General features: G+C 32.6%; 1 protein-coding gene across 2 annotated transcripts; it reads left to right on the top strand.

Moving 5' to 3' along the window:
• The first annotated feature begins 938 nt into the window (after window positions 1-938).
• On the top strand, window positions 939-24,354 carry LOC132932129 (protein kibra). Of its 2 annotated transcripts, XM_060998360.1 has the most exons (17): window positions 939-1,528; window positions 6,736-6,845; window positions 6,934-7,028; window positions 17,813-17,921; window positions 18,103-18,262; window positions 18,570-18,843; window positions 19,602-19,915; window positions 20,025-20,291; window positions 20,412-20,684; window positions 20,753-20,839; window positions 20,908-21,100; window positions 21,172-21,367; window positions 21,446-21,633; window positions 22,249-22,395; window positions 22,477-22,872; window positions 22,935-23,056; window positions 23,178-24,354. In XM_060998360.1, the coding sequence occupies exons 1-17, from the start codon at window positions 1,401-1,403 to the stop codon at window positions 23,308-23,310; spliced, it is 3,192 nt and encodes a 1,063-aa protein (XP_060854343.1). In that variant the 5' UTR covers window positions 939-1,400; the 3' UTR covers window positions 23,311-24,354. The 2 variants fall into 2 exon arrangements, with proteins under 2 accessions (XP_060854343.1, XP_060854353.1); XM_060998370.1 differs by lacking the exons at window positions 939-1,528; window positions 6,736-6,845; window positions 6,934-7,028 and adding an exon at window positions 15,550-15,988.

Here is a 24,354-nt window from a genome sequence, read left to right as displayed (position 1 = left end):
AATAACCTATGTATAGTATCGTACTATCGTGCATCGTACGGACTTAAGACGAGAGTATCCCTCGCGACCTCGCGTACAAGAGATGTATAAGCCCGCACAATTAAACCCTGTGTGGCTGGGCCATTAACAGAATCCTGTGCCTATATTGAATATATCCAGTGGCATAATATAGTGACATCAAAACTGAATAACTACGGACGACGTGTAAATAACAATACGACCGCTAATAATATTATTATAATATGACGAGGGACGAAAAAAAATCATAATAATACGATAAACAAAAACAAACAAACGAATAATAATAAACTAAACGTCGTGCGGGTTAGGTAGGTAGCGGCAATAATAGTATTATAGTGACGGGACGGTGATCGGGTGATGGGCACTTGTAGTAGGCCTGTAGTTGTGTATGTGTATTGTGTATACCTGTAGCGCGCGCGCTGTATTCATTGTTTTAAAACGGCGAGTGGCGACGGACGACGACGACGACAACGGTCTAAAAACCTAGGGCAGGAATTCCGTAGCCGTTCGTCGTCGGAAACGAAAAAGAGTGGATGAGGAGGAGGAAGAGAAGAAGTAAAGAAGAAGAAGACGACGGTGATAATAATAATAAAAATAATAGTGAAAAAAGGAAACGGTGGAGGAGAAATGAGAGGAGAAAAAAAATAAACTAGACGAGGCAAAACGCGTAAACCGGCATGCGCACACACACACACACACACACACGCGCGCGCGCGCGAGTGCTCACACACAAAACTCGGTTCGTGTTATGGTAATAGCCGCATTCCAGAGGATCCGCGGCCTGATTGGCTACCGTTTCGGTGATGTCATGCGATTGATAATAGAACCGGCCGCTGGCGCGCGCGAGGGCAGGCTGACTGGCTGGCCGGTTGGCGGGCGCGAGAGCCGCACGGCGAACGCTCTGTATACGCCGCGCGCACCGTCGTTTTTCTTGATGACGGGGGGGCAACGCCGCAGCGTTACTCGGTCCGACCATTTCCAAGATGGCGAAGCGCGCGTGACATCTACGGTCGTCGGTCGGTCCCCGCTGCAGTCGTCGTACGTAACGAACGAACGCGATTTTTTCTTTCCACTCTCGTGTCCACGGTTCAGTTGTCGTCGTCATAGGTAGTCCAAAAATTTTCTCGTCCGACCGTCGATTTTTAATCCTTACGATTAGTTTACTTATTTTATACATACCTAATATTATAATATAATATATATTTTATCGTATTGCCGCCGTCGTTCTTCGCAGTGCATAATATTAATATCTACCGCCGCTACAACGCTGTTATCGTTATCGTCGTCGTCGGTATATTATTATTGTCGTACGCGGTGTTTGGCCGCGATGGATTCGATTTTGTGAGTCTGACTTTGATGGATACAATACCGCATACACGATGCCGAGACGACGGAACGGAGAGATACCGTTGCCCGACGGTTGGGATTTTGCGAGAGACTACGACGGCAAAGTGTACTTCATCGACCATAACTCCAAGAAGACCACTTGGATCGACCCTAGAGACAGGTAAAGCCGCGTAGTAGCGATATTGATAATATTATAATCACAGATTGATACCTAATGATAATAAACGATATCGTTGTGTGTAATGATAATAATAATGTATATCTCAAAATATGTCAACTAATAAAATGTAGCCTACCTATTGGAACGGATTTTACAGTTTATTTTTTTAATCATAATAATTAATAATATTGATGTACAGTTCCCAGTCTGATCCCCTAATGCGTGTTCATAACGTGCACACGCGCGTGTTTTGACTCTTCGTCGAAATTGTGAAATGCGTACACACTCGCATTCCTTCGACAGAAATCCGGCTGGAACATCACGGTTTTTATTATTATTTTTTTCCTTTTTCCCGAACCGTCGTCAGTGCCATCTATATTGAAATATGCCAAACTAACTCCTATCCGCCGCCCCCTCCTCCACACCCTCCTGCTGACCCCTCCTTCCCGCGTAATACCGCATTCCGAGTTCAGTGAATATACACGAAATTTATCCAAACAACCGTGTGGTGTGTGTGTGTTGTCTTACAACTATATTATTATAAACTATATTATTATAGTATTATTATTATTAATATTATGTACGCTACACCGCTATAATAATGAAAATAAATTAATATATTTAACTAAATAGCAATGGTTATAGCCTTATAGGAATCTAAAAAAAAAAATAATAATGTTATAATGATAATGATAACAATAACAACAACAATGATACTTAGGTACGAAATATTATGTACCTATTACCTTGGTGTGGAGAACTTAATTAATATTTTTTATTAAACCATAAGTGTTTGGTTTACGTTTTTTCTATTTCGTTGTCATACTAATTTAATATAATATTATAATGGTCTTAGTAGAATAATATAATGTATGTCGCTCATTCAGGTCATCTACTACATACTTAGTATATTTTAATATAGAATTAAAAGCGTTTAACTCGTGAACTTAAATATTTTAATTTTATTTCATTAATAACAGACAATTGCTCCCAACTTTTACAACAACAATAACAATAATAATAACAAAAATGTGGGTACGAAATCAATTCTTAAAACATTGCGTTAGTTTTTCAAATGATTTTTAGTATGAAAAAGTTTACAGTTTGGTTTATACATCGCATAATTTATTTATTTTGATATATTTGAGTACCTACTAGTTTTTTCGTTAGATGTGATAATATTATGTTCTGTAGAATGGGCTCGATGTACAATTATTTTATCATTTAATTGTATTCGGTTTATGTCGATTTAAAAAAAAGTATATCGCTTTGGATGATTTAGGTATTATAGGTATTATAGGCTTTACTATGAAATTATTCCACATTTTACTTCATATTAGATATTTGTTAAAACTTATCATATAAATTGATTACTAAGTAGTAAGCACATAATTATATATACCTAATAAACAAATCTATATTTATTTTATGTGGGTATTCAAATGTATTTTCATAAAGTTCTCGGGACTGCGAAAAATGGCTCTGACGTATTTGGATATAATAAGTAATAAACTAATAACATAATATAATATAGGAGGTACCTATAATAATTATATAGATCATTTATAAGATAAATTACATTTTTTATGTTACTGCTTTCTTTTTTCTTATCATTAGGTGCCTATACCTACTGTAATAATAGAAAATATAGGTAGCTTCCAAGTTAACCTTTTTATGAATGTAAGTACGTCATAAATCATAATTAATAATTGATTCTATGGAAATATATTTTTCTTATTTTCAAGGTTTCCATTTTGTTACAATGTTTTATTATTTGTTATGAAATCCAAAATATACATTTTATTTACATAATACTTATAAGCTTTTAAATATTATTTAATACCTAACTAGAATAGATCTGAGAAACCAAATAAAAAAATGACTAAATTATATTTGATAATTTATAAGAATTAAAATTGGGTATATTTATATTACGCTTGAGATTATTCGCGATGTGTACCTACACAGCTAAATCATTTAATATTTAATTATGAACAACATACAATTAAATGTTGCAGTATTCAATTATGTTAATTAATTTGATCCTTGAATTTTGGTTCTTTTTAAGCTTCTGCGGATTGACAGTGTTAATTTAACATACTTAGTTACAAAATAACCACTACTTGTTAAAAAAATATTGTATTATCAAATTATTTCATCGTACCATAAATTTATGAACGGATTATCATCTGACATTAGTTTAAAATTCAAACAAATAGGGTCTGTTACTCTGTTTATAGATGTTAGTTTATTTGTACATAGCTGTAATACTATTTTTAAGGTACGTAGAAAATCGTAAATTATATATATATATCAATTTATTAATAAACAGGTTCTTAATTTCTAATCTTAGAAATAAGTAACATATTTTGATGTTTTTTTAAAAGTTTTATATAAATTGAATATTATGATGTATATTATTGATATGATTTTCAGTTTTTGATTTATTTATAAATATAAATACCTCAACAAATTATTTTTATAGTGAATTTTGTCCAGAGATATTTTAACTTTGCATTTCACATATATTTCACACGAATGTATGTTGACATAATATTGTAATGTTGTGTTAAAAATAAACATCCCAGTAGCCACACCTTCTCCAAGTTCTGTCGCCATGCTGTCTACAAAACGCGTTAACATCTAAATTTCTTATGTCTTGAGACATTTGATTATCTCTATTCATTTTGAAATTCCCCCGAAATACTATTGATGATATCAGTAAATTAAAACAAAAATCATAATCCATTCTTACGAATAAATTTGTATATTAATATATTACATTATATATGTTTTTTCTTATTGGATCTTAATAATATTCTTTGATACTTTTTGTAGTTTTCAATGGTATAATTAAATCGTTATACCAGCATATTGTAAATATAGTTATCAAATAAAAAATTGTGTGATAGGTAAGTAGTAAAAGTATCTAGTTATTTACAATTTGTTTAGAATTGTGAAATTATTTGATTTAAATCTTGTTAAAAAATTTTTAATTTCAAACCTAATAATATAACGATTTAACTTAAAAAATTGCTATATAGCATATATATGTTTATTCTATTCTGCTATAGACCTAGTACTACTGTAATTTTATTGTTTAATATTTAAAAATAATTGTTTAATTCTATTATAGATTGCCATTTGCAGTATAATATTATATTTGTTTTTATACTGAAAATTGATTTGGTAATTGATACATTAAATACCAAGTACTTGCTAGTGGTTTTCGATTAAAGTATAATTAGCTTGTAAATTGTATAACAGTATATGTCAAGAGGCAGAAATCGGTAAATTATTTCATAATATACTAATTCTTATCGCAAATTAATGTTTGATGGTACTTTAAAATTTAAATCCTGGTTTTAAAATGTGAGTTATTTTAAATATCTTCTGTTTTTATACATCTACTAAATAATAATTGTTTATTAAATATAACGTTGTAATTTTTAATTAATTCATTAAGATATGTGTACAAAAGATATTTTTCTAGAATCCATGTTTGTGAATCTAACCAAAACCGTTTATAAAATCAAAATGTCTGATAATAATACATATTTTATAGTTATTTAATTTCATGAACTATTACATATTATTATTCTCATTACATGGTAATTTTAATAAATATGTATACCTAAACTTATAAATTATAAGTAATAAAAAATTTTAAACGATGTTATATATTGTGAATTTTATTTTTTAATAAACTAAGTACAAAATTCTTTAAACATCTAAAATTATTACATTTACCGGAAACAAAAGTTACTTATTATAGTGTTGACATTTAAATATTGTCATTATGAAAATTAGGTACAGTTCAAAGAGAGTTATTTGACGTGTATATAAATTTGCCGTGTAAAGCATTTTAAAATTTGTACACCTAATTTATTATGTCTGGAGGCATGAAAACAACTTAACAAATAATTTGAATGTTAATTCCGTGATTCAGCACATCGAATTTAATTAAAAATTAAAGTATATGAAATTCCAATGAATTGATCTGATCTGTGTAGACATTGACGTTAATAGATTCGTCAGCTGTATGTTATCTAAGGTTTAATTGTCATATGTTATTATATTTCTTAATATTAATAAGAAATTGATCATTGACAATTTGTTAATTGCCAGTATTAGTCATAAACTCATAACTCATAACCCATAAATCATATTATTATTATAGCCGTAAAAATTGTAGGTGAATCTCATCAAAGTATATGGATTGTGGAAATGTGGACAGAACATTGCTGATTATATTGAAGAGGAAAAAGGAATGAGGAATGAAAATGAATTGCGTACGTGTGTCGAGGAATTTTTTTCTTTTTATGTATAAAATGAGAATCCATTAATTATCATTTGTTAATATTGATCAAGTATATGTATATAATATAGAAACATTTTTTTTGTAATAGGGATCTTACTTGATATGCAATATAGACAAACAGTTTAGTGTAGTACATTTTATGCCCATTATTATATACATACTACTTTGTACCAAACATTTTTATAACGTATTTATTTATTATTTAAAATTATAATCAAATAAGTGTATATATAATATATTATATAGGTATACGAAAGGTTATTAATGACGAATAGAAAAAAATTGAAAAAATTGATATAGTCGATTTTTAAACAATGAAGTTATGCACAATAATAATTTGTACATAATTATTGTTTAATTTATTATAATATAGAACTCTACTTAAAATATTTCAGTTAATTTAGATTCCATTTGTACTCATTTTGTTTATTTTATGATTAAAAAAAAAAAATAATATATTTGATTTACGTCAGTAATATTTGTTGACATTTTTATTCGATTTTCCGCCACCGCTGCCGAGTAACATTTTTTCTCGTATACCAAACCATTGATCAAGTATTGAAACATACATTGTAATAGTGTATTATGTATTCGATATTGTATGTATACAGTCTATATAGATACGTAACAAAACGTATAGGTACGTGTATAGTATGTATTTATCACAATATTCGATTTATTAAATTTAACAGTGAATGCATTCAAATAATGATTACAATATATTTATGATGATTTATATAATATTTAAAATTAATGAGATCGTTTTTAATTACATGTTATTATTAGATATAATATTATAACTTTTATATTATATTGTCGACTTTATTATGCACGTTATTAGAAATATTTTTAATTATCTGTTTTTTTAATTTTTTTTTTTAATTAGGTACACCAAACCACAATCGTTTGCTGATTGTATTGGTAATGAATTACCTCTTGGATGGGAAGAGGCCATCGATCCAGTTATCGGAGTCTATTATATTAACCATTTCAACCGTATGTATATTTAAAATATCAGACAACGCGTTGTTATAATTATTTAACACGACATCATGGTTTACAATATATGCTTCTCGTGTTCTAGAATGCACCCAATTGGAAGATCCAAGGTTGGAGTGGAGAGCTATCCAGGAAGCTATGTTGAGAGATTACCTTCATACAGCCCAAGACGTCTTAGAAGTAAGTAACTTGACATTTTTGTTTACGTCACTGAGTTTATAATTATGGTTGTATGTTATAAGTTTACTCTAAAAATATTGTGTCACGGAATTAAAATATATTTTGATCGTACTAATATTTTTGTATAATATAATATGGAGAGATAACAAGCAATCTCAAATAGTATTGTCAAATCATTCATAAGAGGAATGTGCGATATTAAAAATAAAAATTAAATAATATATGTTTATTATTATTATTATTATTGTTAAAAGGAATTTCGTGAGTATGAAAATTAAAATCAGAATGACGGATGACAGTAATTTATTGATATCGTGAGAGAAAAATAAAAATAATATATATTTTATGGATATAGTATGCAGTTACTTTTCGCGCACTACTATACATATAATATTATATACCTATTCATTATTTAGTGATAGTTTTGCCCCACTTTTAGTTCAATGACAAATTCCACCGGACTAACCTGACTAGTCATAAAACGTTAACACCGCAGCCGCGTTACCTATATGTAATTTTTCGAATTCCACAACGATCGTATACAGGGTGATGTCCGACAAGCTCGGAAAAAACCATCTTAACCAGCAAAAAAAAATATTATTTTATATTATATTCATATTGTTGCATATTATTATCATCATTATTGTATGAAATTAGTCGTGTGCTACGAAATCGTTGTAGTTCCTTTTGATGATAATAACATAACAACGGTCGTCGTATGCGATATATTATGATAATAATAATAACGTGGTAGGGCACTATTCTGTGGTGGTAGTGGGGCATTTGAAATGACGTATAAAATACTGTTGGAATAGTTTTCAGCTGCTGTTCGAACTTCGACTGTATTTTTTTCACGCACAACAGCGGCGTGTCTGAAGGAGAAAAAAGAAAAAAATTATTCGAACCAATGATAAATCGATTTATCGACCCCCCCACCTGTAAGTCGACAAGATCGGACGATATAATAATTAGGTTTTACGAAAACGGTGCAATGCAGGTCCCCCTCGTTCATTACTACTGCTATACACAGCAATTCATATATGTAATACATAATTTATATATGTTTATTATGTACTAATATTCCCAGTGATTTTTTGTTCATATTGCGTTGAATTATAATATAACATAATATAATATTATTGTTGTTATAATTTATATCGCCTGTACGTATTTTATTTTACTACTATACTCGTTACAGATCTCCACGAGATTTGAATCGACGTTACAACAATAATAATAATAATAATTACAATTTACACGAATATAATCTAATATATTATGAGAAGCGTAGGTAGGTACGTGATACGTGTTTATCGTAGGCGCATTGTACACACGAATGTTATCGGTTTAGGTTCATAATATAAACCCTACCCTGAGGTACACGCACGCACCTGTAAGAGAAAAAAAATAATATTATCTTCTTAAACATATTTTATTTTTAAAAAATTGTATCCCACCCGTCCAACTAGATCGTGGTGCGTACGCGCGCAACGTAGTCGCGTGGCTCAGTATTTTTTTTATCCCACCCCCCTGCCGCACCCGAGCCGGTTCTCCGTGACGACGCCGTGTACCGCCCGAGGGTGGGCGGGTGATTGATGGTGATTGGTATGTGACGGTCGGTGGTGGCGTCGGCGGCGGGGAAGGGGGAGAGTTATTTCGCCCAGGGCACAACGTGTTCTGTGGGCGCTGCGGGGCTCTCTCGCATCCGATCGACGGCGGCGGCGGCGACGACTGCGACTACTACGACGGCGGCGACGACGACGACGTTGTTTGATACGAAAAGAATGCGGTCCCTCTGCTACGTTGCCGAGTCGTCGGCCGCCGGCCGTGCGCCTTAGAATGTGGAATGTGAAATGCACAACTCGCGCGCGCTCTCCGCGCACTGTTACCAACACGTCCCTACTCGCCGCCGCCGTCCGAAGGAATATATATCTCATTATAACACATTATTTTTTTCTCTCTCTCCCGTATTATACATTTTGATTGCTCAATTCCATTCATTGCACGTTTTCGTATCACTTTTTTTTTGCGAATTTTTTTCTGATCAGACGTCACAGTGCGCGCGCAAAGTGGAATAGGAAACTGCCGTCGCGTCTTATCGGGAAATGCGTAACAAAATATAATATAATAATTAATTATTATTGATTATTGGTCAAAACACCCTTACTCAAAACAACAGTGTACGTCTGTATAGCATTAATATAATATAATGTTATAATAATAAGAGAGAAGAATAGTGGTGTTCGATACCTGATACTTATATGTATAATACTATACGGGAGGATGCAACAGATAATCGGAACCGATTTTGTCACTAACAGAGATGTTGTGGTAGAAATGTATAAGAAAAATGCGATAAACGAATGAATTGGTCATATTCTTTGATGTGGAGGATTGTTATAGGACTAATCTTGGAAAGAGGGATGGTCGGTTGAGGGAAAAATCATAGAGGAAACCGCGATTACAATACCCACGTCATATTAAGCCAGGTTATTGAAGATTGAGAATGTGATTCATACCAGGAAATGAAAAGAAATGCCAACCCTACAGTGACATGGAAACCGATCCTTCGTTTGAAAACTGCAGAAATAATATTATATAATGACGATTAACGGGAGTGCTTCATGAAATTTCATAATGATCATTGATCAATGACTTTTTATATCGACATTCCTGAAGACATGTGATCGACATCGTGATTATTATTGATGTGTGATTGAAGATGAGCAGTACTATTAAGATTTATAGTACAAAAGTAAAAAATGTATTGACGTATTGTGATCAAAATCGTTATTAATAAGAATGTGTATATATGGAAAAAAAAGTTTGGTTTCAAAATCGTACGCCGTGTGTGTCGCCGTATAATAATATTAATATCAGATTTAAACATATAGAATATTATTATTATGTTATGCCGGTGCGACGTTAATAATTGGGTCAGACGTCGTCGACTGCGATATTGTGTTTTACTCGATAAAAAAAATATAAAAATTCCGCGCGCGATCGTTATCACCAGATATTTTAGTCGCGATGTTTTTCGTCAGCACGGTTTGCCGTTCAAGTCACAGTCCGATATTTAGAAATCGTTCGACGTCCGTTGTTTTTTTTTTTGTTGTTCAAATCATTTAATTATAACATATAGATGTGTACTCTTATGTTTTCGTGCATATTGCTATGTATTCGAAAACCCAATCGCACTAGTCGTAAGAAATACCTTAGATTTTTATGATATTTATAATTTATATATACCTACGTTTCCCCGTGATGATTATGTTCTTATAATTACAAAATCAACGCTTAACGAAAAACCTTCGGAATTCGGACGGGTTAAAACGTTTTGTGAAACGATCTATTTACGTGATACCAAATGAAATCGTCATTGTCAATTATTATTATTATTGCAGACTATCCCGCAACGGTTGAACGTACAATATATATATTATATACAATATGTAAGACCTATTGTAGCGCGGACGTAAAAATAATAATAAATAAATAAAAATTCTCTGTGGCGGCATCGGGTTCATTCGGTCGGCGGTGTGGTGGCGGTGGTTCCACCGGTTCCACACTTTGTGTGCTACCAGTGTTACACTCGCCGGGTCTTGGCGGCGGTGGCTCGTTGTAAAACGATTGAAGAGCGAAGGAAGAGAAGAAAATAATAATAAAAAAATATATACGTATATATGATAAAACAAAATAAAAGTAAAACAAATGAGAGAAGGAAAAAAAACCATCGCGGCAACGCCGCAACCGGCGGTAGCTACTAGTGTTACGAGCACAACACGATCGGATTGTTTTCTAAACTGAAAAAAATAACACACACACACACACACACACACACACACACACATATATAAAATAAAATAAAAACGATCGAAGACAATGAACCATCTGCTCGCCGCCGCGGTGAAATGATTTGTACCGTTCGGAATGCGTATAATATATATATATGGACACGTATAGCGCGGACACACGCGATCTCGCGTTTATGTGTACAATATAATAATAATATATTAATAAATATCCTTATCATTATTATTTTTGTGAAATTTATTATTATTATGTATAATAAATTATTATAGAGATGTTCACGTCGTTGAAAATTTGAATTAATTTCGTCCGTCGAATTGGTCCCGGGATGGCTGCAAATTGCGTTCAGGTGGGTGCGTTTTTGAGAATGTGGAGTAGGGGATAATGACCACGATTCAGAATTTTCGACACTTGATTTAATATTATACATAGTATAAAATAAACTGCATGTATAATTCTTTTATCAAACAATACTTATTATTTCAAAATGTATTTATGTTTTTGAAAATATTTTTTTTATATAATTTCCAGTCAAAATAAAATATTATTTTTTATTGTCATATTTTTTTAAAGTTTTAGATTTTGTAATAATGAGTGTTTTTGATAAAAGAATCACCCTGTATAAAATGTATTATAGGTACGCGCGTATTATAATAATAATATGTATAACCCAAAAAGGATTCTGAGGAATGTGTCGGTTTCAAAACAAAAAATTCCGTACGTTGTCGATTAGCCAACTGCGTTCGACCGGTTTCCCGTCAGATTCAATAGCAGAGATTAAACATTTTCATGTTTTTGGTCTGAGCGCATTATATTATTATTATTTTACACATTATCGGGTGCTCACTTGAACGTTTTATCGTGGCAGCCAATATCGATTAAACAACAATAATATATTACACCCTTTTCCCACAAAAGTGTTGCGTAGTACATATCGTCAGTCTGTTATTCTCGCGGGGTTGTTCATTAAATACAATATAGTACTATAAAACCTAATGTCGTTGTTGTTTCAATTTTATTGTAATGATATATGAAGTGATCGTTTTGCTTTAAACAATAAGGAGTTAAAATGATGACTAGTTAAGAAAACGAATGTTCGTTTAATCTGAATCGTATTCATTTTTCTGAAACAAACCGGCAATGTCAAAAATCAGGTGTTATTATTATTTTATGTTTGACGTTTCCTAGTTGATTATGATAATATAATGACTAATCAGTATATTATAATAAATATTTTTAATCGTATAAATAATAATAATATGTAACTTCAAATGAATTGGCAGCTATTTATCTTCATTTGTATTCCTATTATATTGTACAGATTTTTAAAGTATTTACGATTTACATTTTACGCTCATAAATAATAAAGACTGTGTGTGATTATGTAATATAAAAAAACCACATAATCAACCGGAAATATAGTTTTTCTAGTTTCGGTATATTGCATTATTGCAACAATGTTTTGCGTATACACGAGTATGTACATATATTATATTGTGTACCTATCACTAAATTTCTGAATTTTCTCATTTGATATGCAACACCAACATATAGAGCCTATAGATAATAAATCGACATTTACATTTTATTCTATCAAACAAATAGTTCTATAATTATATGTACGTTTGTTTACTAAATTGTATCTCTGAAAATTGGCCGAATAATTTATTACATAATATTATTTTAAAACATATTCATTCGTTGAGCGTTTGTGTGTGCATATCTATAATATTATTTTGTTGTGCATGCAGTATGCACAAACAAAATTTAAGCCGTTTCAGAAATTGCGATTACGTAGAAATAAGTGCGTTTTATTGTTCAGCGTAGGTACCTACTATTAATCTGTCTTGGATCATATAATTAGGTATTATGTTAATATTATTTTTTTTTATGGTGTTGTATTTCTGTTTTTATCTAAAATTTCTTTGTCCAAAATTGTTTTTATCAATACTTTACTTATCGATAAGGTGGACCACTGGTTTTAACTTGTAACATTTATTCATTCAGTAACTCCCACGAATTGTTATAGATAAGAAAATCAGCATAATCACTACAGCCGTGTCGTACATGATTATAGTACAAGTACAGAAACTCACGATTGCTAATTTAGTTGAGTGAACAATTATAAGTATAGGTATATCCATTTCTACGTACAATTTTAAAATAGTAATTACTTATTTTCTAAAATGTTCTTATGTCAAGGTTTCTCGTTCGGTTTGATATAACAAAATATGCTTCGCGGACAAATTATTATCATTTATCGCACTATTCTGATGTGCCGATCTCATCACCGCGTGACATTATAATGTAATATAGTGCGTTGACGTGACAATACCTACTGAATAAATAATAACATTGGTAAAAAAATAAATATGTTGTGGATTTTGTCTTATTCCGAGATAGCATTCATATAGGTTAGGTATTCATGCATGTATAATATTATGTTGGTAGATTAAATCTGGTCGAGATAAAAATGTGTTTACTCGTGGATATCAATGTTTCGCGAAAGAATTTCATAGTTATAAAACAAAAAACCACAAACGAAACCGTATAAACAGTTATTGCAAGTATTTAAATAAATTAATTGGTGAAAAACAAGTTGTAAATGTGTCATAATAGTATTATATAACACTATAACAGCGTGTTCTAGGAATTCATATCATAATATACAATTTTCATGTAGATTGAGTATAAAGCGTTAACCAAAGAAACTCCGCGATTGACCAATGATTAAATTTTATATGTATATTACGATTGTACTTTAAAATTCAATATGGATCATATATAATATTTGAAAATATATCTCATAGCTAATATAAGAATAATACAGTTATTATCAACAAACAATGCTTACATTATTATAATTATGGTCAAGTATGATTAATTTCAACAAATACTTTTTTCCTAGTAAAATTTTACTGATTTTAATATCAATAACTCATCGTTTTAATTCTATAGTGTTGACATTGACAAGGATTAATCTGAATAATTGAATTTATCTATTTTAAATATTATAGTTGTTATTTAATTGTCGGTTAACTTTAACCATATGGAATTATTTTCCCCAACACAATAAAATAAGTGAAAAATAAAAAGTTAAAATCGACGATGGGTACTTTTTGGGGGTTTTGAAAACTACGTTCATTATTAAAATTTCAAACTTAGATTTATGTTTTTGTGTGTGTACTATCGTTATGTGCAGTTAAGCCGCCCAATTGATTAGTTCGTAAATTAATTTTGTATATCAATGTAAATGCGTCACAATCCTATCGCTCACGTTTTTAATTCATTTGTTTTCCAGCAGACAGTACTGTCGCGTTACTTTAAAATCGGTTTGAACTTTGTAGCATATATAGTTAGCAGTGTCGGCGGTTTTGAAAATAACGGGACTATTAAAATTTCCTCAAACATATATATTATAGTTATTAATGTGAACATATTATTATTACATTGGATACTAGAATTTTGAAATATATTTGGCTTCCCTTATAGAAAACGAGTGTGTTCTATTGTTTTTCAATGCGTGCGTTTAGTAAGAAGAGTATAGATATGGATGAATAAAAGTGCAAATCCTGTACCAGGATATAACACAAGGGCGGGTACAAGGGGGGGGGGGCAATGGGGGCAATTGTCCACCCCGTTCATAAAAAAAATATCATATATTCCAACAAAGTTTATTTTTTTAAATAAATGATGACCTTTTTTTAGTTGATAACTAACAAATTGCCTCTCCCTTTTTGGACCACTCTATCCACCCTTGATATAACACTTAAAAGATCTAAGTAGATTCTTACGGAGAGCGGCATTTTTATATTTGTCCGCAAATGATATGTATTATATGCGTGTATAATATTACGATTTGAAAACGTTGTATTTTATATTTCGCCGTATTTTTAGTGGCATAATTAGGGTTTTCAAATGTATGGGGTGCAGAGAAGGCATCATTTAATTTAAAAATATCAAACATTTGAATTTTAACTATTAATGGGATAAAGGATTTGAAAAAGCGGTGGTCGTGACTAATTCCTCTCTACACCATTGCAGCGGTGTGTATGTCCAATGATCGTTTTTCTTTTACTAGCGGAGCCTCTAAAACTGTGAAATGGCAATGGAAATCAAATAAAAAATATTTGAGTTATCTCGCAAGTAACGAAAACCGCGTCAAAGAGTGAATGTCTGCAAAACGCGTATTTCAAATATGTATATTGTAATAATATAATAATAATTATAGGCACAACAATTTATCATTCGTATAATATAGGTACGCTCTTGCACACACTCACAGGTATAATAATAATAATAACAAAATATAATAATAAAAATAAACATAATAGGTAGGTATATTATATTATATATTGTATACCTATAATATATGGCATGTGTGTGTGAGCGCGCGTGATATTTACGACGGTCCCACTGTGCTGCTGCTGCAGCGCGCGCTCGGCTCGTCGGCGTTCCCTCACCGTATCCCACCGCCACCGCCTCACGTATGTACCGAATAGTTGGGATTCCTGAGCGCGCAAGGCCGAATTCCTCCAAGGTAGACACCCGTCCTCGCGTCGCCTCGTCCTCACGTCCTCCTCCGCGCGCCATCCGTGCGCCCCCCACCACTAACGGTTGGCCGCCGACGCCGCCGCCGGCTCCGGCGGATGGGCAACCGAAAAACTAACCCCTTGGGTCAAATTCCGGTCCCGGGATTCTGTGCGCGCGTATGACCTCAGTCTCTTCCTGCGGCTCGCGAGTCCCGCGTCGTCGTCGTGCGTGTGCGTTTGCTGTTAAAATATATCCGCCGCCGCGGTGTGTCCCGTCCGCTAGACATTGATTAAACATTGTAATAAAATATATGTACAGTGAGCAATCGAGTACGTGTTTCCGCGTCCGTCCGCTCTCGTTACCGCGTAACTGACCGGCCCGTTTTGCGTGGTAAAAGATCGCGATTTTTTTCGATTCTATTCCATTTTGTTGTCCCGTCTCCGCCCGCGCGTCAGCGGATTGTGATGTGCGCCGCCGCCTCGGCCGCCGCGTGCACGACGATGTTTTCGCATTACTGTTGCGACACTTGGCCGCCGCGTTGTGACTACTCGTCCTACGATCAACTGCTTGACGTGCAGCTGTACCGGGACAACGACGGGCGCATCTACTGCGTCTACGTAAGCCATACTATGTTATACGATAATACTATACTGTTGCATGCATTACACACCCGCGTTCACCTAAAGTTTCCATGATAGTATTATTATTGTTGTCACGCGAACCGACAGATTCTGCCGTAGCTTCCGGATAGAAGAATCCGTCTAAAACCTAATCACTTTCGCGGCTCCATTCCCGTAAAAAACTACCATTTCGATTATCATAATATATATCATATTTTTTGGTCCATATAAATACGCTTGTATAGCTTATAGATTTAAATATCGAGCACACGACTGTAATACGATACTATTCAGGCTGAAGGTTGCGAAAACAGAAATTTTTAAAACGCGCGATATGTATACATATTGATTTTTATTTACCACAAATAAAATTAGACAAATTAATACTAACTATAATATCGTATTGGGTGATATATAAGCGGTTGTACGCGAATACAGGCGGTAAACAAACCTCGGTTATATTGTTGCTGTATAGCAGCAGCGGATGCATCCGTGCGTGCGTTTGGCTTAGATGGTTTTGAAAAAATTGGTAAATATGTTTGTAATTAGGGTTCTGAGGCGTCGAGGCTCTAAAAAATGACCCATATGAAAATGGTCTTAAAAATTTATATTGGTGACCTAGAAAAAAACGAAAAACGTCATTAAAAAATTACGATAGTATAAAAAATGCAATATACAACTTGTATATAACTTCCAACACACATAATATGTTATAATGTGCGCGTCTGTGCAATGACGTACACGGCGCCTTGAGAGAGGCGGGCACAACCTACTAAAATCGCTTTATAATTAATATATATGTAGGTATATATATAATGATTAATACTATTTTAATTATTCCAAAGGAAAATATTTTGTTTACTCCGTAATCGCGCACCGTCAAAAATTCTTTGCATTTTTTTTTATATACATAAAAGTACGAATAAAATATTTTATTTAAATACATATTTATAGAATTAATGAAACAACGATTCGTTTCATTACAGAAAATTATTTCTTTTTACACATGCTCTTGAGTTGTCGTAATAATAATATATTTATTCTATAATGATAAACAATAAACATAACGTAATATATCCGCACAGCATGTGAACGATATTATTTATTTTGTGGACATCACTGCTATAATATTATCCGGATTACAATATTATTATTATTATTATTATTGTAGATTATTACGATCACATTTCGTTGTTTTCGATTTAACATTCGTATCTATATGTAATAAATTACAAAGTCTAAACCGATACCATGTACATACATAAATGATAAATTATAATATGTTAATATATTCAATTATTTGACAAATTACCATATCATTACCTATATATAATATATACCTCCATAAATGGCTAAAAATATATATATACGATTAAACACTTACATAATACTGTATCATACACCAATATTCTCCATCTACGATATCTCGTATCTATCATTCTACCATCTTCTGACCCACGTCTATATACGATTTTTCATTCGATAACTGTAATGTGTTACTTGTCAAATATATCAAAATTATTACCTATATTCGTGTTAAATTGTATTGGATGACTGATATATGTGGTGTATGACCTAATTATGCACGCTATAAACGCATGTTTAGTATAAATTATACTGTATAATACATGTATTCCATTACTTTTGAATTAAAAATTTAAGTTTTAAAAATATTAGATACGAAATAAAACTCATATTATATGAATTTTAACTTAATTTAATTAATGTAACAAATAAATAAATCAATATTGTGTATTTGTACTAGTGAAAAATTTAAAAAACTAAAACAAAATTTTAATCGTAATTAATTGTGTTTACCAGGCAAAAAAAGAAATTTACGACATAAAACAGCAACGGCTGTACTTAGCTCAAGACGAATACAATCACCTCAACAATGCTCTGTCGACATTAAACACGTCTAGAACCAGTCGTGAGTATTATACACCTTCTATATAATATAATATATGTGTGTATAATTAAATTAAATTTTCCAATTGCGTATCTATATATTACAATATACAATACCAGCTATTCGTATATGATATATAGTTACCTACCGGACGGAAATTATAATTCTAACGATCGTTTCGTGTGCATTAACTGTATTATAGTCTGTTCGAGCTCCAGTAATATAAGTACAAAATATGATCCTGATTTGCTCAAGTCAGACGTCGCTCACGCCCGAGAAAGAGTTACCAGGTTGAAACGCGAATTGGAACAGATCGGCGTCGAGATGTCGTGCACGCGACGCGGAGTCGAGACCCTCTCAAAGTATGTATCTATAATATATAATATGATTCAAACTAGTTTTACTGTACATACTATAAATATATTCAAAATATATAATCAGTCGAGAGTTCCGATTTATCCATTATCGAAATGCGTCGTCGAGAAGTGTCTCAAAAGACGCAAAGAAAGATGTTTTTCTAGTTCCAATTTTAATTTTATAGAAATATTAATATATAATACCTTCTTTAGACCAATTAAATTTTGGTTTTTAGCAATAGATGTCACCGTGATGATATCATATCGATGTATTGTATAATATTTTGACAATTGCGGATTTTTGTTATTACAGTGTGGAACAAAAACTGTCGAACGACGGCAGCCGTTACAACGTGGTCGAGGCTCAAGCAATCGTGACCGAGTTGCGAGAAATTCAACAATCGTTGAGTTCCGGACAGCGCGAACGCACCGGCTTGATGCATTCGCTGGCCAAGTTGAAAGACGATCTAACGCGACTGCAGCTATGTTCCGCCACCGACGATCCGGATCTGCAGACGCAGCATTCGTCGTCCACCCAACTCAGTGACAAACTCAGCACGGCTTCGCAGACGGACTTATCTGGCGAGGTATGTGTGTACGCTGTGCATATTCAACAAACATAATATATGTCATTAAATAGGCTCAGTAGCGTACTTCAGGGTGGTTGTTGGCGGGGAGAGAAGTTCAAGTTTATTGTATGTCAATATACTCGTCTCGTTTATTTTGTATTCCACAGACGTACTCCAAGTTTTCGTTTGGTTATGGGTTATGTATAGTGATCAATTCTGTAGCAATATTTTATGTTTGGCGAGGTTGCTCTTGAAAATTATTGCTCCATGTAAACTAATAAACACACCTTTTATATTGTATTATATATAGGCGTGTTTATTGAATTACGTATATAAATTCGTAGTGATAATATTGTTAAATAATTCTGAAGAGTTTCGCTAAAGTAATTTCACTGATGGAAATATACGTATTACCGAAAACCACTTATTATTCTATTATATATACATAATATATCGTGTTTGCGTGGTTAACGATCTAGAACCGCTGATTTACGTCATAGATCGTAGGGGGTTAGAGGCCACTATTATTATTATTATTTTTGTTGTTGTTGTTGTTGTAACGGGCAACGGTTAGAGATTATTTTATTAATAATGCATTATAATGTCGATGCTGCATATTTTTCGAACCGGATTTCAATTATTGGATAATATGATAAGGACGCGAGTATACTAAATATTTATGTGTATAAATCGATCATTAGTGACATTGGGTGCTTAATTTGTTTTATTGATTATATATTTATATCATGAGCGTACTAATATTCTTGTATTTACAGTTGATGCCTATGGGTACGAGACTTGCTGAAATGGCGCGCATGCGCCTAGAGTACGATGAGGCGCGTAAGCGTATACAAAATATACAGCAACAGTTAGCTGACCTCGAAGAAAAAGTGATGCCTGGTCAAGAGGAATCGGATAAGGACCGATTGCTGCTGTTCCAGGAGAAGGAACAGCTGCTGAGAGAGCTTAGGAGCATAACGCCTCGTTCGAGAAGTCACCGGGAGATGGACGATATTCAAGGAGAGATCAAAAAACTTGAACAGGACTTGAATAACGCATTAGAAATGTCTAACAGAGCGATCACCGATAGGTAAGAAGACAGATTTGATCCCGTTTGCGTATGTCCGTGTACCACGGACGATCGTGTGTAGGCAATAATAATAATTACTGTTAACATCCATTATGCATACGTCTTGCAGATTGAGATTGCATGAGGAAAAACAGCTGCTTTTACAACAGCTCAAGGAAGCGTTGCGGTCAATGACGCAATTGGAATCGCAACTAAAAACGCTGTCGGCGTCCACCTTGTCTGTGAGTTCAAGCTCGAGTCTTGGCTCGTTGTCCACGACTAGCAGCAAGGGTTCACTGAGCAGTGGTCTTAGTTTCACTGACATTTACGGCGGTCCCCAATGTCTGGCCCCGTCTACGTACGACCGGCCTGTTGATATGGCTGACTTGCACAAGAGGTAAAAAACCAAATAAAAACACCCCTTCTACTATTCTTAATTTGTTTTTTTTAAACTATATCGGCACTTCTTTGTAAAGTGTATTTATTGTTTTGTTGTTTAACATTGACGATTTTATAGAGTCGAGAGGCTTTTGCAAAACGACATTCAACCGCCAGCGTATGAGAATCCGAATGAATCATCGGGTTCTGTGGCTAATGTTTGTGGTAGCGTAACATACTCCAGAAGCTGTCGACCAGCAAGCCCTCCACTTTCACCTATATCTGAGACGCCGCCCAGGAGCGTGTCGGCTGCGGTTAGTGATGAGTCAGTTGCTGGTGATTCGGGCGTGTTCGAAGCAAGTCACAAGTCTAATTTCAGTGCAGAAACTTCCCAAGTTCAGATTAGGCTTAGGTACTTTTAAACAATTTTATTCAAAGTATATTAATAGGTTTTAATCATTGTTGTTTTATTTTGTACAGGTACTCTATAGCAGAACAAGTGTTACATGTTTGTATCGAGAGATTACGCAATGTAGTTGCACTGTCTATAGCGGAATCATGGCAATTGTAAATATCATAAATAAATATTATTACACAAGTTTTTTTTCGTTTTCTACAATGCTATTTTTATTTAGATACATAAAAATTGTTCTGTTGCCGAGCGGTTCAAATCCTTCATTAAGTGGTTGTACTAAGCCTATATCAGACCTGTTAAAACCCAGATTCGGGGATAGTTTTGCTTTTAATTTGCCATCAAACAAGTTATGTACAAAAACTCTACAGGTCAACGTCTGGGGATTAGGTCCTGATGACATAACTGAGTGTTTGGTAAGTTTTATTGTGTTCAACGTTGTTGTTTCATTGATTAGATATCAAGTAATAATCATTTTAATTCATAGGCATGTGCTCAAGTGAGTTTGGCTGAATTTAATGAGACTGAGAATAACTCTTGGTGCAAATGGTACAACTTGTTGAGTCTGAAATTCATGCATAATGGTGGTTCTTTACCCTCCATCTTGCTCAAGGATGATGGAGGTGGTTCTGATGATTCTACTATAATATCATCTCAAACTTCAACACTTACACGCAACCAAGGTAAATGTTGTATTTCATACTATAATTATATTGCATTTACTATGAAAGTGTTGTCTAATACAATTGTGTATGCATTAGGCTGTTGTGAAGAAAATGAAGCAAAATTTATTAACGTAGATAATTTAAATGAGAATGAAGTTGAATATGATGATGGTGATTCAGATGATAGTGTGAGTGATGATGACGATGATGATGAAGATGATGATATCGAAGTGTATCAACTGGTTGATGAAAAGAAAGAATTAGAACAAGTATTGGAAATCCCTGTAAGTATTAATTAGTGCATGTTGTTTTTCAACATTAATATTTTTTTACTTGAATTATAATCATCATGGCTTAGTTTGATTTCAAGTTGCTTAAGAGGAAATTATACCTGCATGTGTTGCCTCTGTCTTACTAACATACATCATAGGAAATTTGCGTTCAGCAGAACACATTTTGTGATGTTAGCTTTAATTATTAGAGTAAATTTACCTAATATCAAATTTAAAAATAAGAATATTATCTAGGAAAGGTCATATTCTTTTATTGATAAAGTGAGCTATGTAAAATATTGCAACTAAAACGTTCATAACTCACTTTTAAATGATAATATCAATAAAAACATATGAATATATGACATTTTCTGAATAATATTCTTAGCTTTGAATTATATGATAGGTAAACTTATTCTAATATTAAAACTAACATCACAAAATGAATTCTGCTGAACAAAAATTGTTCATATTGTATGAATGTATCATGTATGTATGTATGTATGTATGTATGTATGTATGTATGTATGTATGACAGAGACAACACATATGTGTATAACGTTTTCATAAGTAAATTTGTCAAGTTCTTAGTAAATAATCTGAATAAATTGTTTACAATTTGTGTAGAACAAGGAAAATGATACAGAAGATAAAGAAACCAATACAGAATGTGCCTTTAGTGGTGGTAATGGGGAAAATGCCAGAGTACCTACTATAGTTATTAAAAGGTCACAAACATTTTCACCGACAGCCAAAAATCAGTATATCTGTAAAGTAAGTTAAATTTTTCTTATCAAGACTTTGATACTATTACATTTAAATCCATTCTATAATGTTATGTTTATTATTTTAAAGCTAAATCGAAGTGATAGTGATAGTGCCATGAACCTGTACAGACGACACATATCGTCAAGTGCCAGCATGAAAGGCATTGGTGGCAGTAATGCTGATATAGCATTCCGTCGTAATTGCTTGGAACGTCGCTCATTGCGGCTAGGACGAGCGCCTGGAACATCGCCTAGTAGATGTATGCCAACTGTGCATGGTACTTCTTGGTGTCGTCCACCAAGAACGTCTATTGATCTAGAGCTTGATCGACAAGCACAGCATGCTAGGTTGTTATCGCTGAATGATGAAATATCTAGGCTTAGACAACTGAAAAATACATTGGAAATAGCCAAAGAAACTGGTGACACCGACGTGGCTGCTTGGGTTTTGGAAGATGAAGAATTCCAAAATCTCGTTAAAGAGGTATTTTGTTGATAATATTTTGATTGTGAGATTATGTTGCTAATTGTACATTTTTAAAAAAGGCTGGAGATAAAACTCTTGACGAAAAGAAAGTAGAACGACGATTAAAGAGGGCGTCACAAAAATTGTACAATTTAAGAAAAAGTAAAGCCGGCCAAGGAAAACCTGACATTATTTCATTCAAGTGAGTAAAAATTTAAGTTAAAAAAAAAATATCCTAATAGCATACTTAAGTGCTGACTCCAATTTTATTGTTAATAATTATTTTAATTTCAAATCTAAACTTGTTCTGTTTTGTTTTGTAGAGAAAAAATGGCTTTCTTTACTCGACCTGGCGTTTCAGTACCTGTTCCCCCTACAAAATCTTCACAAGACCCAAAGTCTACAGAAACACGGTATCAATATACTGTAGATAGGGTATATGGAGTAGAGGTTTAATTCTATTTTTGTTATTTGTAAACTAACACAAAAAATCCCACCTGCCGTTATTCAAAGACTATGATTTTGTACATATAAAATAAATAAAGAAAGAAAAGAAGCGGACAATGTTTTGATTCATTACATATTGTTGTAATATAATCAATGTTACATTATTGTTTTTATTTTTTAGATAAATTTTATTTATTGTTATTTTCTTATTATATTATTATTATTATTGTTGAAAATTTAAAAAAGAACAAAGAATAATATTTTGTATGTGCCTTAATTTTATAGATTTTAGTTAGGTAGTTTAAGTGTAAGTATTTAAATATTGCGATTTGCCATAATTTATTATTAATGATAATTTTGTGTATAAAACAAACCAATTTTAGATCTGATATTCATTTTATAATTTTTTTGTTCTAACCATCAAGGTGGTTTTGAATTACTTTTTAATTTTATGTACAAAGAACCCATTTTCTATTATTACTATGGAGAAATAGGAATTCAATATTTTACATTTTTGGCTGTGACTTAAAGTTATAAAACATTAACCGAATTAGGGTTTCATATTATGCTGAATGGTATCACACCTTGGTAATAATAATTATTAATTTTAATGGGTGCTATAATTCGGTTTGTTATAAATTGTTTAGATATGCCAGTCAGGCTCGCGAATTTATGTCAGAACACAATATATGTTATTGTCCTTTGTAAAACGAATCAGGGTAACGCGATTTTAGTTTGTACGGTTTTGTATAATAATAATTATATGTTTTATTTTTTAAAACACAATGTTTTTAAAATAAAATTAATAATAATAATATGTATTTAATATTATAATATTATACCACGTTTATAATAATTATTATTGTATGTCGTGTTATTTTTTTGTAAATTTTTTTCTATTTATAATAATTGTTTTGTTGAGGTATTTTTTTTCTTTATCTATTTTTTTTGTGCATAGTGTACATATACTATATATTATATACATAAACAATTACCTAAAACCTAACAAACTCGTTGTAAATTATGTTAATATACTAGAATTTAATATCATAA

This window comes from Rhopalosiphum padi, chromosome 1 (genome assembly GCF_020882245.1).
Source record: "Rhopalosiphum padi isolate XX-2018 chromosome 1, ASM2088224v1, whole genome shotgun sequence".
Classification (NCBI taxonomy): domain Eukaryota; kingdom Metazoa; phylum Arthropoda; class Insecta; order Hemiptera; family Aphididae; genus Rhopalosiphum; species Rhopalosiphum padi.
Note: the sequence above shows the minus strand (reverse complement) of the source record. Positions and strands in the feature narration are given on the sequence as shown.

What these genes read in the sequence shown, in the direction of transcription:
- LOC132932129 (XM_060998360.1), top strand. Translation starts at nt 1,401, where the DNA reads ATGCCGAGACGACGGAACGGAGAGATACCGTTGCCCGACGGTTGGGAT. An exon ending in AGACGGACTTATCTGGCGAG is followed by an intron (nt 18,844 to 19,601) that starts GTATGTGTGTAC and finishes TTGTATTTACAG; the next exon opens with TTGATGCCTATGGGTACGAG. An exon ending in AAAATCAGTATATCTGTAAA is followed by an intron (nt 22,396 to 22,476) that starts GTAAGTTAAATT and finishes ATTATTTTAAAG; the next exon opens with CTAAATCGAAGTGATAGTGA.